At 40.4% G+C, this 16,910-nt stretch overlaps 1 protein-coding gene across 1 annotated transcript in view; it reads left to right on the forward strand.

Annotated features, from left to right (window-relative positions):
• The window catches only part of ccdc88c (coiled-coil domain containing 88C), a 45,784-nt gene that overhangs the window by 13,270 nt on the left and 15,604 nt on the right, over positions 1 to 16,910 (forward strand). The window contains exons 4-18 of the mRNA XM_083907840.1: positions 5,085 to 5,154; positions 5,660 to 5,718; positions 7,187 to 7,270; positions 9,060 to 9,203; positions 10,309 to 10,541; positions 11,034 to 11,115; positions 11,233 to 11,391; positions 11,615 to 11,761; positions 11,924 to 12,074; positions 12,659 to 12,840; positions 13,181 to 13,318; positions 13,413 to 13,697; positions 13,799 to 14,596; positions 15,798 to 15,925; positions 16,695 to 16,836. Of these exons, the coding sequence (XP_083763966.1) occupies positions 5,085 to 5,154; positions 5,660 to 5,718; positions 7,187 to 7,270; positions 9,060 to 9,203; positions 10,309 to 10,541; positions 11,034 to 11,115; positions 11,233 to 11,391; positions 11,615 to 11,761; positions 11,924 to 12,074; positions 12,659 to 12,840; positions 13,181 to 13,318; positions 13,413 to 13,697; positions 13,799 to 14,596; positions 15,798 to 15,925; positions 16,695 to 16,836 (2,802 nt within the window). The remainder of the gene's footprint in view (positions 1 to 5,084; positions 5,155 to 5,659; positions 5,719 to 7,186; positions 7,271 to 9,059; positions 9,204 to 10,308; positions 10,542 to 11,033; positions 11,116 to 11,232; positions 11,392 to 11,614; positions 11,762 to 11,923; positions 12,075 to 12,658; positions 12,841 to 13,180; positions 13,319 to 13,412; positions 13,698 to 13,798; positions 14,597 to 15,797; positions 15,926 to 16,694; positions 16,837 to 16,910) is intronic.

The following is a 16,910-nucleotide window of genomic DNA, read 5'->3' on the forward strand; positions in this document are numbered from 1 at the left end:
TAATACACACAAACATGCACCCAGCTGGGGCTAGGCGTTGGCTTTCTTCTAATTAGTTGATGTCCCAGCAGACACTGGCTGGTCCAGTGAATCCTCTCAGTCTCCCCAGTGACAAAGCAATAACTCTTTGTGTCTCTGTGTGTGTGTGTGTGTGTTTGAGAGAGGGAGAGAGAGGAGGGGTGCCTGCCACCTCCCTTCTGCTCCCTCTCTGTTGGTACAAAGAAGAGTAACCTGATATCACATGCTTTGAATACAAAGAATAACTCTTTTCCCCACTTCTGCTGGGTTTTCCCTTCAACTAGTCCAGTGAAACACTGGCAGTAAGAACCTTTTAATTGATCGGTTGAACAGAATTGAACTCTTTCTGTCTGTCGTCCCATCCCCTCTCTTAAGTTTCCCCCCTGGTTACCGTGGGAACTGCAGAACAAAGCACGGAGCCCAAATGGGATGTTTTGGACTCTATATGGCCTATTTCACACACACACAGTTGGATGGTTTGTGTGTGTACACGTAATTTGCATGAATCAACCACCTACCCATGTTTGAAATATCATTTGTTTTCAACAGTTTTCTACCTCTTTTTCTCGCCTCCTATCATAGATTTTTGGTGCTGAACTGTCAGTGAATACCACAGATGGTATTGGCAAATGGCACAATGTAACTTGATGATAAAGCAGCTGGTAAACAAGGATAGGCCATGCTAATTATAAATGATAGTTTGGGTGTGGAAATGGATGTAGATTACTTATGCGTGCACAAGCCTGTTTTAAAATGGAGTGGTTTGGACTTATTTTGTGTTTTGTTATTGTAGAGAGAGTTGAGTAACAAAAAAAGCACCATTGGGTACTGGTATCAAATATAGGTACAATTCCAAGGTACTGGTATTGTTTATATTTGTACACAACCCTACATGCAAATCATTCTGTAATGCAAAGCCTGTTGCATGCAGTGTTTTTTTTTTTTTTAAGTTTAATCACAAATGAAGAATGGATTTCAATTATTATTTTGTTAACATTGCAAGAGATGGGGAGTGTATTGACACTGTGGGAACTGGCTAACTGTAGTTTGACATGACTTCTATTAGCTTTTCTTACTCAGTGACTGGTATATCACAACGAAAACTTGACAATTTTCGGTTTTTAGCATCCAAATAGAAAGCACTACAGCAGAATGTTTAACAAGATCAGGAAATGCTGCTGATGTTGGGCTAAAGAAATCAATATTGGAGCATGGATATGGCTTGATTTAACCATGAATGACCGGTGCGGAGCAGATTTTCATTTGGATTTTATAGCAGTCAAGTTGTGAAATTCCAACATAGGGTCCTGTGGCTGAGAGAAAGTCAGATCTGTTTCTAGCTGCCACCATTTTATCGATCTTGGATCAGAAATGAGAGGCCAATGGATGAGTGGGCCATGGTGTGAGTTTGTGTGTGTGTCTAAATAGGTCACTGAAACAAGCTGTATTGATCCCCTGCAGGAGGATATCTATAGATCTTAGCGATCAACCACACACACTCATGCTTCCATGCAATGGCGTATAGTGTTTTTGAATACACTGTCACGCATTTACTTGTGTGAAGAGACATACCACTGATGGCAGCTGACAGCTGGGCAGTGTGTTCATCTGCACAGATGGTAATAGCCAGAGAGAATTCTGTCATTTTATCTGCCTCATCAATAATGAACAGCCAGCCCGTTAGCGCTGACCTTAGACATGGCAGTCAAGCCATAATCCCTTTTGTCTGAGTGGAAGCAACAATCTAAAAATGACAGAGCTTGTGACCAAATTATGTGTTAATAGAACAATAACAAATTGTATTGCTGTAATTGTTGCTGTACATTTATTCGTTTCATATCCATATGCTTATACACTCTTAGAAAAAAAAGTGCTAAGTAGAACCATAAAGGTTCCACCTGGAACCCTTTTAAAACCCTTTATTCAGGAAAGGGTTTTTAGAAGCAAATGGTTCCAGGTAGAACCTCAGCCCTTGTAGAAGAACCCTTTTGGAACCCTAATTTCTTAGAGTGTAGAAGATGAACCCATATAGAGAAATTAGCGTGAATAATGTTACAACACAGCATAATAGTTAAGCTAATAAGGCAAGATGATAGTGAACAGTTGTAATATGAACCAACAGTTTAAGTACAAAAAAAAAACAAAAAACAACCATTTCATTTTTTTGCCACCGTTCCCTTTTGGTACCGCAGTAAAATGGTATGGTCCAGTCAGGTTGGAAACAGCCTGTGTGTTTTTCTTGATAATGGTATGGTTCAGTTTGGTACTGGAGCTGAAACAGTTACTCAATTAATTGATTATTAATCGTCAACTATTTTGAATTGGTTTGAAGCTTTTTTTTCAGAATTAATACAAGATTTTTGATCAACATTTTTAATGTTTTCTGACACTTTCTGGACTAAAGTATTACTCAATTAATCGTGAAAATAATTTACAGATTAATCGATTATGAAAATAATCATTAGTTGCAGCTCGATTTGGTACAGTACGGTACGGTTTGGAATGGGAAAGCCCTGGGTCAGGCTTGTGCTAGGACTGGGAGTGTGGGCTGTGTCTGATGGCCATGTCGGCGAGATACACAGTGTGACATCATCGGAGGGTTCAGAAGTGACACATGGTAGCTTTTAAGTGCAAACAAGCTTCAGTGGCCAGTTTGTGTTTGCTGTGTCATTCAGTGCATATGTGTCCAGTCTTTGTTCCTTACACTGCCCCCCTGCTATGTACTGTACTGTATGCAGCCTAGCGTCTGCTAAGATGACTGTGAGTGACACATAAATACTCTGCCTTGGCTAACATTAAGCCCTACAGTATAATTATGTGCAGTGTTGCACATGGCCGCACCCTTTTGATTCTTCAGAATATAACATGACTTTTTCTCTAGTAGTAACTAAAAACGGCAAAGCTGTTGAAGGACGTATTTTTCTGGTTTAGTTAATGTTTTTAAACCATCACACATTGTCATTTAATGGTAGTGGCTTATTGAAAAGTGAAGAATGTCACACTTGCTTGGTTGCTCTTTGAGTGAACTGTACATTTATTGCTTAGTTCAGTGTTGTTGTTGAGCCTGTGGCAAAGTTTCCAGTCAGTGTTTTTGAGCTGAAGGCCTTGAAGACATCTGGTAGCCAGCCCACATGTTTTATTCACACTGTACTCTCTGTGTGTCTGTGTTTTTAAGATGAAGACAGGGGTGAGGGAGAGACTGGCATGTTCTCTCATTACATTCTGGTTTATAGGTCAGTCAGTGTAACCTTATCTTACAGGTATTGCTCTACCGCTACGCTCAGCCGCTCAAAACTGCAGCTCAGCTGAACTGTAGTGTAAGCTGATAGTGCTTTTATTTGCCTTGCTACAATTTGTGTGCAAAATGATCTATCAGATCCATCAAGGTGTCCTCACAACAATAGTTTTGAATCAACATAGGTCCTAACAATTGCCTTTCTTCCTGTAACCTCGAGTTGCATATTTGAAAAAAGTAAGTAGCTCTGTTTTAAACTGTGATGGTTGTAGATTAGTGACACATTAGTAATGACTATATTGCTGTGACAAATCACTACTAAAAATACTAGCCTAATAAAACAATGAGCCTCCTGTTTGACAAATCTGCTCATGTTGGCCTGTTATTACTTGCCCTTTTGTGCTACAATAACTGCTCTATACTGTAATAAGGGAGCACAAACCATCAGTAGGTATGTTAAACCAAGCAGTAAGTGGTCAAGTCAGTCGTTTTGCAGAGAACACCATATCTGCCTGAAAAGAATTGGACATGTAATCGAAGGTGGTGGAGTCATGGTTCAAATCCCGGGATAGATCAACGGCTGGGATACCCCTGAGCAAGGCACCCAATCAATTGATAATTACTTGTTGTAGTGTTTTTAAAGTTGTAGCACCGTACTGTAGTCTGCTTGAATCATGACTGGTTTACTTTAGATTAGCAATGTCTAATCTAATCTAATTTAATATCATCTAATATCATCTAATATGTACCCCAGTGCAGGTGCCGCTCACAGTTCAGAGGCCTTTTCATCTCCCCGCATGTTTACCTGCACTTTTCAACTGCTCACTTCTTTAGTGCTTTGGCTGCTGTTATAAAACATAGTTACACAGCACGTGAGGCCCGGCACGCATGCAAAATGAAACTGACATTGTAGGTTAATCATTAACATCAAAACAACTTGATTAAACTATTGATGAGGACACTTTATTCCATCCTTTCCGGATTCTGCTCGTGTGTTTCATTCATGTAAGTAAAACAAATCTAAAATATTCTTTTAGTTGGACTTGGTCGAGAATTTTCTTTGTTCTGGACAGTCAGGTGTGTTGGTGAGACAACAGAGGATATACTGGAATGGAAAGCATTCCCTCCTAGTGGGGTGTTGCTTTCCTGATTCTCCCTCTCCCTCCCTTCATGTCTGTGTCAACAGGAGGGTGTTTCCTGTTGGCTGCCTGCCTATACACACACACAGACACACAAAACACAACTGACTCTGGGTCAGTAAGTGTTTGGACTTTGATTTATTTCTACAAAATTTTGAATGGACCAAAGTTGAAGATTAAACGGCTTTTGGCAGACACGGTCAGTTCTGCGTGTTCAGCTTCATGGACGCACCATAAACTAACAAGGCAGCAGGGCAGAATCCCAGGACACGGCAGAAGAACACTGCATGGAGAACAACAACAATGTTACACTTAATTATCCTTCATTTCAGTCCCTGTTTTCAGTGATTCTTATTGATTATGTAGACTACAGTAGCCTGCCATAGTCTAATTACATACTCTCCGGGTTAGCGTGTACTTCACCTCACCTCACTGTGTGCTGTGTGTGTTCACTAACTCAAGGATGGGTTAAATGCAGTAATTGGAAATTTCCCCACTGCGGGACTAATAAGGGATCTTAATCTTAGACTTGTGACCAGAGCCCACCTTAATGTTTATGTTTCTCCCATTAAGGAGCTACAGCTTGAGCTTTTAGTTCTCTGTTGCTTATCGGGTCTATTGTTTTTATCACAACATCATCGTGGTAATTTACTCGCTCTCTCTTAACCCGTCAAACTTAATCTGTGTTACAGGAGAACTTGCAGCAGTTGATCGTCATGCCCCTTCCCAACATTCTCTGCATCGCTAAGGATCCAATATCAGGTAACACAAAGTCCTGTTCGTCAAGTCCTGCATCATTTCCACTACCTTCTCGTGCAATTAAGAGATTAATAGTCTGCACAAGATAAATTACTGACTGGTTCTGGACAGTATCTGGTTGCCTCTCTGCCACCCTAAAGTTACCAATAGATCTTACTGAAATAAATACAAGAATGTGATTATATGTTTCATCATGTACTTTCTCCATCATTGATTCTTCTGCCATGACATCACTGCAAATGGCCTACTTAAATTATTGCTGAGTCACCATTAGGCCATTTTTGCAAATAGAAACGCAAAGGTTTGGTTGAGCGAGCATATAATGACGCAGCCTCAGGCACCGACATGCAGCCTTTAGATCATTTCTTCACACGCCGTGTTCAAAGATGCTTTTATCACCTGTTTTTTCTTGCAGCGACTTGTTCGTTTCACTTATATTCACCTGTACTGTGATTTATGATTGACTGATTCTTTTTTTTTTTTACTTTTTTTTTCTCTCTCCCAACAGCTAAGAGTATGGAAGAACTGAAAAGACTTTTGTTGCTGCTACTCGGCTGTGCTGTTCAGGTAACGCACGCACGCACACGGCACAGAACACACACAGTAGTTTATTGTGCCACCTAGTCTCTCCCAGGAAGTGTGTGTGTGTCTGTTTGGTTTTGCATGTCTGAGCACAGCCGCTCAGTGTGTGCTGTGATAAGGTGCAGGGTGGGACTGGTTGTGGGTGGAACTGCAAGATTCAAAACACATAGAGTCCAGCTAATGGTTTCATAAAACAGCAGTCATCAGGATTATTGGACTGTAAAAGGAAATGTTTATGTTATTTGAATTACATATTTGGGTTATTCTATGCAGTAAGAGTTTATATAGGCAAGACAAGGCAGCTTTATTCATCTTTTTTAGAGGTAGAGTCTAGGTGCTGTAAAGAGACATGAAAAACAACAAAGAATTCAATACAGTGTTGAAAAATACAAATGATAAGGGCAAAAAGGAAATTAAACGATGTCAGAATAAAAGGCAAAATAATAGAACTTTAAAAAAGGTTCGATCAAAGATAAATTGCAGATGTTCAATAGTTAATTTCACAGCACTTTTAAAATCTATTAAAGCAACATTTATCAGTGATTAGGAATCAAATAAGTGCACAGAAAGTTACTTTTTGAACTACACTTTTTAGATTTATTACATTATTTCACATCTTAAGGAAGTACTGTATATTAAGCCTGAGCTTAACACAGTCAGCATTTGCCCTTTGCAGCAGTTCCAGTTTAGTTGTTTCATGTTATTAGAGTTGGACAGACGAACGGACCAGGCTGCAACCTCACAAATATACAAATAGTCTAGAATGAAACAAGCAGAGAGATTCTGTGACACAAAGAAGCAGCACAATTGTTGCTCGCCGTCTCTCTGAAGCATCTGCAGCTTCATTTATTTCACTCTTCGTTAATTGTGATTAATGCTTTAACACTGTCAGCCCTGAAAATGAATGAATAAATGAAACGATAACAAAATGTATGATTAGATCAGTAAAAAAATGTATATGCAAAGAAAATGAATGAAGGTGAGCTGAGCGTTAACTAGGTTAACTGTAAGTAAAGAGGAGTGCCTCGAGATGTATAAGCTCGGCGTGCAGGTGCTTTGCTCATTTTGCTCTTTGTTGTCTCTTGTGTCCACCTCTCCCATCACTATGAACCTATACCACGTGTGTGTGTTTTTTATTTTAATCCCCGCTCTCCCTGGTTTTCCTTTGCCTACGGCTGCTCTGCATCTCCCCTCCTCACCCCCTTCTTACTAATTTTCCTCCCTCTCGTTTGTCTTCCCTGCCTTTGTCTCCCTTGCTACCTTTTCTGGGTCTACTGGTTCCATAAAGGCTCAAGGCCTGAGGGAGGGATGAGTGGAAAGACAGAGGAAGAGAAGGACTGATCAGCTGACATTTATACAAATAAATAAATAAATAAATTGTGGTTTTATCTTTTTGTTCTGTCTATTCAAACAATTGTATTAAATGTATTCCTCCGTGTGTTTCCATGGTCAGTGTGAGCGTAAGGAGGAGATGATAGAGAAGATCAAGCTGCTGGACATCGAGACCCAGGCTGCCATCGTCTCTCACATCCAGGAGGTCAGTGTGGCACAGTGCTACTGTTGTCTGTAATAGAATGAAGCACACCTCATGAGGTGGTGTTTTAATTTAACAACATTTTGGTGAAATCATCTTACATTTACATTTAAGCATTTAGCAGACACTTTTATCCAAAGTGACTTGCAAAAGAAGGAATCAATCAACTACATACTAGCCTTTTCCAAGGTTGATAAACAGATGTTTACTGTCTGTTCTGGTCTAATGAACTTGTAAACTCTTCACTGTCAGTGGAGTAATAATAGCACTCACATCTTTTTTTTTTTTTGATGCCTGAGAAATTTCTTGCATCCAACATGATTTTAAATCAGGAGGACATGTTTCTTGTACTTTTTTTCACTTTTTATTGACATTCAGTGACAAACATTAGCATGTACATCCATGTAAATTGTTATTTACACTAAGATCGCCTGAATGTCCCTTTGTGAGGAAAAAAAGAAACACCATAACACCAATTCCAATTTTGTGGGCTGCTACATTTCCAATGATATGACCCACTTTTCCTCTGATATATATATTCCTCCTTCCATTTTCCATGTTGTTTTAATATACAAGGTCAAGTGTGTTTTTCCATCCTTCATATAAACGTGAGACAGTGCATCTATGTTGATTTGAACATTTGAGTCTAATAACAGTTTGCTTGATTCTGCTACACATTTTACTTTATTCTTGACAGAGTCGGTAATGCATAGAATATGATTCATCTAATTGATCAGTTGATTTAAATAGTTTGACATTCACCGTTTTGCTTTCAAAAAATTAATGTCAATTTGTTTGTACAAACCCAAAAACACGTGTGGTTGCAGAACTTTGCTTCTGCCACGGTCCCTGATATCTGGCATGTTTTTTGAAGTTGTTTTGGCTTTTTTTCAGTTTATCTCCATACTGTTTGTGTTTCTGTCGCCTTCACTGCTTCCTTTTCTTTGTTTTGTTGTAGTTGGCACGAGGTTTTAGTCTGTGGTGCATCATTAATTGCGTTTAATCATGACTGCTGATCAAGGGCTAAATTCAGTGGGAAAAATCCAAACATTCTACTGTACTGGCTGTCGGAATGTAAATATTTGCTTTAGTGACGATCAATCTTTTCCTGTCTGATTTTATAGATTAATTGAATTTATGTCATTGGGCTAATGTTTGGCTAACTTCCTGTCTGTTGCTGCCGTTAATATTCCACTCCCGTCTCCGTTGTCACCTTATGAGCACATGTGGAAGGGTGGGGCACTGATTCAAACAGCCTAATCTCATGAGCAGAGTTCTGGCTCCTGATTGGATAAAATGGTGTGGGATATTGGAAGTTTCTCTTAGATCAGAGGCCGAGACTGTTGGATTCATGTTAGCTCTATACTCTGCTCTGTTTACTCAGAGTTTAACCAAAGGATTATCTGTTAGCAACTTTAATACATTAAATATTAATAATCAAACAGATTAAAGACTTTATTGATGGCTGCAGTGAACACCCTCCATTGTTTTGCTGAGTGAAGGACGAATGTTAAAATTGACCTTTTTATATTAGCAAAGGTGGTGATATAGAAGAAATTATCGCTCCTTGTCAGTGGATTTCCAGGACATTGCAGCTGCTTATCTTCTTCCTGTTCTCTCGTGAACTTGATGTTGTTAATGGGTTGATCCTTCAGAAACACTGTTTTTGTAAAATAGTCATCCACATACTGGAGCCAGATTATCATTACAAGCTCTCAATTTGATATTAAAAGATATAAAAAAAAAAAGTACTAGAGCATTGAATGTGTGTCTGTCTGTTTGTGCATTGCAGGTCACACATAACCAGCTAAATGTCCTTGACCTCTCCTGGCTGGAGGAAGGAACAGAGCTTGGCCACGAAGAGCTGGAACCTCTGTCTCGTACCATGGCTACGTCTTTACAGCAACTGATTGACGAGAGAGACAAAGCCATCGAGGTAAAGAGACGCACAAGAACCACTGCCTGGCTGTGAATAATGTTATTTTATTAACACTTATAAACACTTATACACTTATTAAATAAATAAATTAAATAAAATAAAATTAGTTCAGAGAAGGGCTTGGCAACATATCAATACTTTTTACTCATGAGACAAGATATGGTATTCTGGATATCGTAATGTGTGTATATGTATATATGTATATGTATATATTGATTCCAAAATGCATGGAATTGCCAAAAACAAGTCACTTAATAACACTTCTTTAATTTTAAGCCTAATTATTGTGTTATAGCAGAATTTGATTATTTGCAGTCAATTGAATTGTTTCTGACACACATAAATATCCTTAATTTAACATTAAGAAGCCAAGGAAATAAACAAACCTTTATTTAAAAGGAAAGGTAAACTGTATTTTAAGCATACATACGTAATACAGATCTTTAAACGTAGAAATGTTATATCTCCCATATGGGAATATAGACTAAAATATTCAGATATTGTTTATAAGCCATATCACCAAGCCTTACAGAAATATTGATTTTATTTGTATAGTAATATATATATATATATCGAAACTAAACAAAAACAAAAAAATCCCATATTGCCCCCTAATCCAGTGTGTTTATTAGGGATGCACCGATTAATTTGCCAGTGATCGTAATCGGCCGATTTTCACGTGATCGGCCGAAATCGGTGACCGGCCTATCAGTCAGAATATTCCGATTTTAATAAGCCGATCAAATGCACCCGCATCGCGCAGCATCAGCAACACATGTGCACGCGGCTTTAGTTGGATATTGGATGTGAACTGATTGTATTACTATGTTAAAATGTTCTATTAAAGAAAATATGCAAAATATATTTATTTCTGTATGCTGTAAAGTGGTTTAAAAAATTGAAATCGTAATCGGCTAAAATCGGTATCGGCAGGTCAAACTTCTTGAAAAATTGGAAATCGGAATCGGCCCCAAAAATGGCAATCGGTGCATCCCTAGTGTTTATACTGTTACAATACAGATTTTGTGGGGAAATATTACATATTGGCAAAGGTCCTCTTGTAGCATTATTTCAATGGTTAAACAACAATCCTGCTTTTCAGGTGATTTTGGATCTGACCCAGGAGAGGGATTACCTGTTCAGTCAGCAGCCGCAGGAAGGCTGCAGGAACCTGGGTATGAGTAGCCCAGAGCGAGGGCTGAGTTCTGGAAGAGTGGGCGTTAACGACAGAGGAGTGGCTGCGTCTATGTCTGGGCTGAGCAAAGAAGAGAAACAACATCTGTCTGTGGAGCTCGCCGACACCAAATCCAAGCTCCGCAAATACAGACAAGAGCTGTAAGTCTGTGGGTGAAAGCACAAACTGTGAGCGGGTTTAACATAGAAAAGAAGATTAGATCTGTCTAATGTCGTTGATTGGATACTAATGTGTCTTACACAAACTAAAGCAGCAGCTAATTGCACCTTGAAGTCCACACTTTCTTTGTTTCACTGCTTTTAAATCTGAATTGTTGTGACAGAAGCAGTGGCTGGAAGTCATTATAGTCCCAGCATAGCTTATTATGCTGTCTTGTTTTGATCAGTCTACTATGTAATCACCATGAGGAACCATGTATTTGGAGATGAACTCTACAATCCTACTCTAAGTCAGTCTGCAGAGTAAAGCGTCTTGATTATTTCTATAAATAAAGCACAGGGCTCAGAATATACATGTTTTATTTGTTTTAGGAATTGTATTACTGTCGGTAATACCCATACACCAATGTGCTATACATGTATATGTTTCTATACAAAAGCTAACCATTTAATTTTGTGTGTGCGCACGTGTAGAGAAGAGAAAACGGAACAGCTGATGGATTCAAAACATGAAGTGGAACGCTTGGATCAGGAGTTACAGAGGCAGAAGCAAGAGGTCAGGACCGATTTCTAAGATCTGTATGTGCATGTGTGGAAAAATGCTGTAAACATATAATTGTGGGGAAATAATTATGTAAACGAGGATGATGATAGAAATGTGTGTGTGTTTTAGAACCAGTCCCTGACTTGTGAGGCTCGTTTGGCCCGAGTTTACCGGGATGAGGTGGACTCGATGAGAGAAAAAGCATCCAGGGTGGAAAAAATGGAGACTGAACTGACCAGATGTAAAGAAAAACTCAATGATGTTCACTTCTACAAGACCAGAGTTGAGGTAAAGTCACAGTTTTTCCGACTACATACTAGTCACGTAACAGTCTTGTGACGCGTGTATGTTATTGAAATTGCTATAACACATTAAGTCTGTTTCATGGAAGACCTAAGGAAATATTAACATACCAAAAGCTGAAAAATAAGTTTAAAGTGTTGCACAATATGAACCTGAACTGACTGGCATTTGGCACTGGCTGTGTGTGTGTGTCAATGTGGTTGTTCAGGAGCTTCGCGAGGACAACCTGACCCTGCTCGAGACAAAGATGCTGCTAGAAGAACAACTGTCAGCCTCCAGGGGGCGCTTTGAAAAACTTCATACACTAGAGAAAGACAACCTGTTACTACGAGCGAAGATACACGACCTGGAAATGGTAAAGCACTCTACCTGTTGTTATAGCGCAGAAGGTCACTGTTAAGTCATTGTTAAGCTGTTTTTAAAAGATTTCCACCAGAATAATGAGAAACTTTTGCACATTGATGGTCATAAATACCAGTGTGAATCTCGAAAAAGTGTTGTGTGTGTGTGTGTTAAGGAGAGGGACAATGAACGTCAGAGGCTGGAGGAGCTGGTGGAGGAGAACATGCTGCTGGAGATCGGACACAAACAGAGTATGAACGAGTCGGCTCATCTCGGCTGGGAGCTGGAGCAGCTGAGCAAGAACCATGACAACACTAACACAGAGAGTAAGACCCCAGCTTCTTTTTCCTGACAACTTTCCCTATCCTCCTCTCTGTATTCCCAAGTGTGTAAATATCTGGGCGGGCTCTGGGTTCTTTTAGTTTTGTTTTGTGGTGCTGAATTAACTTCAGATAACTGTGGCAAAATACTTATTTTAAACCCAATCAATATGGACAATAACTTTAAATTATCACTCACACACAGTACTAAAAATTAACTCGAGTGTTTTACACACCAACCAAGCTTAAGCACTTGTCAACTGTTCCCATTATATTCACAGACCTCAGAAACATTCACAGTATCTTCAAATAAACAAAAACATTTCAATGCCCAAACCAATGACCATGTTCACACCATACTTAAAGTCTAAACAGTCGTTGAAATACAACAACGCGGGCCCGATTCGATGCTCAGGTACGGTGAGGTCAAAAACTTAGTGACCGCTTCACTTGTACAAGCAACATAAAATAAAGAAATAAATGCACGCGCAATTGGGTTACTCACACTGTCTGTCCTCAGTTAGCGTGTGATGTGTGTGTAGGTGACTAACCCGACACTGTCATAACCCACGCTACTGTCTCTGCTGCAGCTCGTAAGTCGTTGGTCCACGAGCTGAACGAGTGCGTTTCCAGTCGAGCGTTGAAGCTGGAGAAGGAAAACAGGGAGCTGCAGGCCTCAATTGAAAGACTGAAGGAGGAGAATCACCTCATGCAGGAGCAGCAGCTCCACACCCAGGAGCTGGATAGAGAAAACCAGAGTCTCAGCAAGAAGGTGAGAGGCCTGGATATGGCAGAGCCATTTGTTTAGTATGAAAGAGAAGTGCATCGATGTGAGAATACATATTCAGATTATCTAAATGTCTTGAACTGTTCTGGTGCTCTCACATCAAACAGGCAGTGATTTTTTTTATGCATTGCTTGCTCAATAGTGGACTTGATTGCAGTTGTTTATTGTAATATAAAACACAAACAGCAACTAAGAGTCTGGGAGCAACTTCAATGTCGAGTTCTCTCGTCTCAAAATATTTGGATTTCATTTACTATTACGGAGATAACTGCTTCCACTTTCTCTATTAGACACATCTATGATACTTTTTCTGTGTTTTTGTTAGTTGGAGCGTTTTCAGGGCTTGTTGGACCAGGAGAGATTGACCAATCAGGACATGGAATCTCTGGGAGAGGAAATACTGAAGGAAAAGCAGTGCGTGGAGAGAGAGCTACATATTCTGAGGGCAGAAAAGGATCGACAGGTAATAAAAAAACACACAAACACACTCAGGTTATATATGAGACTGAAAATTAATTCTTAGTCACCTGTTTGTTTGGTCTATCTTATCCAATCAGATCTCAGAGTTGGAGAGCGAGAAGCAGCACCTGTCTGAGGCAGTGGTGTCTCTTCAGGAGCGTGCGCAGTCTAACAGCGAGGCGAGGGTCCGCGATGTGGAAGCGAAGAACCGTTTACTGCACCAGAACATCACCGACACAAGCTCCCGTTTGGCCAGTTTGGAATCACAACTCAAAGTGCTTGATGAGGAGGCCGAGAGGCTGAGGGAGAGGGCAGCCCGGTGTGAAGAGGCGGAGAGAGAGGGGGCGAGGCTGGAACGGAGCAGGGACACGTTGAACAGAGAAGTAATCATTTTGATTCAATAATTCATGACTTTTTTTTGTTTATACTTAAAAACTGATCCGAATGCTGCAAACACTTGCATATAATTGTGTCTTGCCTACAGGTGGTGTCTCTACGGGCATGCAGCGAGCGGTCAGAGGATCTAGAAAAGCAGGTTTCCTCCCTGGAGCAGGAGGTGCACAGGCTGAAGCGGGAGGCCGAGGAGGCCCAGCAACAGCTGCAGCAGCTGGGGAGGCATGAGGTGGAGAACGGCCTGGTGACGAAGGAGAACCTGGAGCTCCGCTGCTCCCTGGAAAACCTGCGAGCCTCATCCACTCGCCTGGCGAGCCTACAGGAGGAGCATAAGGAGGCACAGAGAGAAAAACAGGAGCTGGAGAGGAGGCTAGAAGACGTCAGAGAGGAGGCACAAACCGAGAGGAAGAGGGCAGAAAGGCTGGACGTGAACATTGCAACTCTGAATCAGGAGAAACGTTGCTCAGAGGAGGAAATGGAGAGAAGTAAAGATGAGACGGAACGGTTGGAGAGAGAGAAGCAAGAGGCGCACAACCGAGAGGAGGAATGGAGAAGGGAAGTAGAAGATCTAAAGGGGGAGCGGAAAAGGAGAGAGGAAGGAGACAAGGAGAGAAAGAAGCTCCAACTGGACCTGGAGCAGTCAGAGAAGGGCAGGAAGCATTTGGAAAAGGAGAGTTTGAAAATCCGGACTCTGCTAGAAGGGAAAGAGACAGAACTGGAGGAGAAAACCAGAGGACTGGCGACGGTAGAGAAGGAGGGCATGACTCTGAGTAAGGAACTGGACAGGCTGAAGGAGGTGGCAGTCAAAGGCAAAGAGCTGGAGAGGGAGAACAAGGAGCTGCAGAAACAGGCCACAATTGACAAGAGAACTCTGGCTACTCTGAGAGAGGTGAGAGAGAAACATCACATCTTGATCCCATGCAGGTCCGTGTGGGAGAGCTGACAATTATATCACTGTTGGTCATATGGAACAAAACAATCACCAATCCATCATTTCAGCTTTCACTTCTATCACATGGTCTCATGGTTATATTTTCTTCTGAGCATTTTAAATCTAGCTGTGTTAGCTTAGGAATTCCTTCTCTTAGGAAACGCATAATCAATTTATTGTCTCAGTCACAGTCAAGGAGTTCCTGGACAACTGAGCAAATACTTTTTGTCAAGTCTGTAATATGATTCTCAAAACAGCTATAATTGACCCACATTTTTTTGTCAATTATTACAATTCCATTCAAACTAATAACTAATTTCACGAAAATAAAAACTGGAAACTGATGTTTGTTTTTATTTATAAACGGCTCATTCCCCACACCAAAGTCCATCGAGAAAATCAGCAATTTTTCCTCATGGCACACGAGAGTTCTTTATCCAGTGCTGCTTCCATCAGTAGGTGTAGGTGTACCAAATGAAGCGACAGGAGAGCAGCGACTCCTGTATCACAGCAAGCTAAACATGCAGATATCTATCAATGAACCTTTGTGTGTGACAGAGAGTTCACAAACTTCAGTTTCCAGGAGGAATATGTTGTCTTGTGGCAAGATTTACTACAACTACAAGTCATATGGAACAAAACAAATCGACCACCACAAGACCTGTTATATTTCAGCGTTATTCTTATCACATGATCTTGTTGATCATATTTTTCTGAGCATATTATAGATGGCTTTGTTAGCTAACAAGTTCCTTACCTTGAAGAACACAGTGCATTTAGTGTCTCGGGTCACAGTCGAAGACAAATGAGGACATTGTTTTTGTTGAGGATGCTCATGTGACATGATCCCAAACTCTAAAACATCTATTTATTATCGGCTCATCGTTCATATTATCTACTGAATATCAAAGTGAACTAAAAAGACCAATCTTGCTCCGGACGTGGACCTGTAACTGTTAAATCATTTAAGGTGACAAGGTTTTGACAGAGGTCTAACTAAGTCTTTATGGCATTAGAAGTCAAGAAAATGCAGACCACTTACATGCATTGTAAACATAATATAATAATGATCTATATGTCATTCTAGGCAAATGTGTGTGTATTTACTGTACATATATATATGTTGTGTTTTGTGTCTCACACATGTCTGTGTGTGCAGGAGCTGGTGTCCGAGAAACTGAGTGTTCAGCAGAAGAGCGTTGACTTGGAGAGACTCAGCGAAGAACTGGAGAAGATCGGACTGAACAGAGAAAAACTACTGCAGCAAGAGCACACGCTGGACGACAGGTGTCTGTCTCTCATATCTCAAACATTTTTTAGGTTATGGGTCTTGCTTCACTTCATGTGATAATCCACTGAGTGTGGTTGGATTGATGCTCTGTCATGCATCTCCTCATGCTGGTATGAGGATCATGGTCGCTATCATGGCTGCCTGCCAGGACACATGGAAATACAGATTTTAGCCACGTAACTCAAATAATATCATTTATACCTGTTTAAGTCACCATTAGACAGACTTTCCCAACCAGAAAGTTTGTTTTGCTTTGCATGTCTAATTTTTTACATGCACAGGAGATATCGATCCACTTCTGCCTCCATCGGCAAGTTTCCATTGTGACTTTGGTGAAACATTGTGGTGTTTGAAATCCTTCCCTCACATATACCAAAGTAAAACAAACCAACCAAATGAAGCAGTAGAGCAGCACATTTTATATCATAGCAAGCTAAAAATGCAGATTTTTTGGGGAAAACGGGTGTTTACAGTAGGATAAGGCTGTTAAATGGCAAGATAAAATTACAAACATATTCCTAAGATATCATAGACCAAAGCAGGTGCATATTTAAAATCTGTTTTTAACTGTTTTCCTGCTGGCAGCCATGTTTTCACTGAAAATAAGTTTTTCTTTCTTATGCTGGTTAGTTGTAGGGAGTGCTCATTTCTCAGTGTCTGTAACCTCCTACAGCCACACATATAAACAAAATCTGATCTTTCACTCTTGTTTTATGTTATTACACTATCAGTGGATGAGTAATTTATTTTGTGTGCGTGTGTCAGCAGGTACAGGCTACTTGAGTCTCGACTGGAGGAAACTGTCCAACAGACAATGAAGCTAAAGGAGGAGAAAATCTCCACTCTGGATAAGAAGCTTCAGGAGAGCAAAGCACTCAACGCTACACTGCGTTCCGAGCTGACCACTGTAAGGACTCACTGTTCATGCCATGGCTTCTCTCACTCACAATAATAATACACTCATAAGCAACCAGGAGCCAA

Source organism: Microchirus variegatus (genome assembly GCF_963457635.1).
Source record: "Microchirus variegatus genome assembly, chromosome: 21".
NCBI lineage: Eukaryota > Metazoa > Chordata > Actinopteri > Pleuronectiformes > Soleidae > Microchirus > Microchirus variegatus.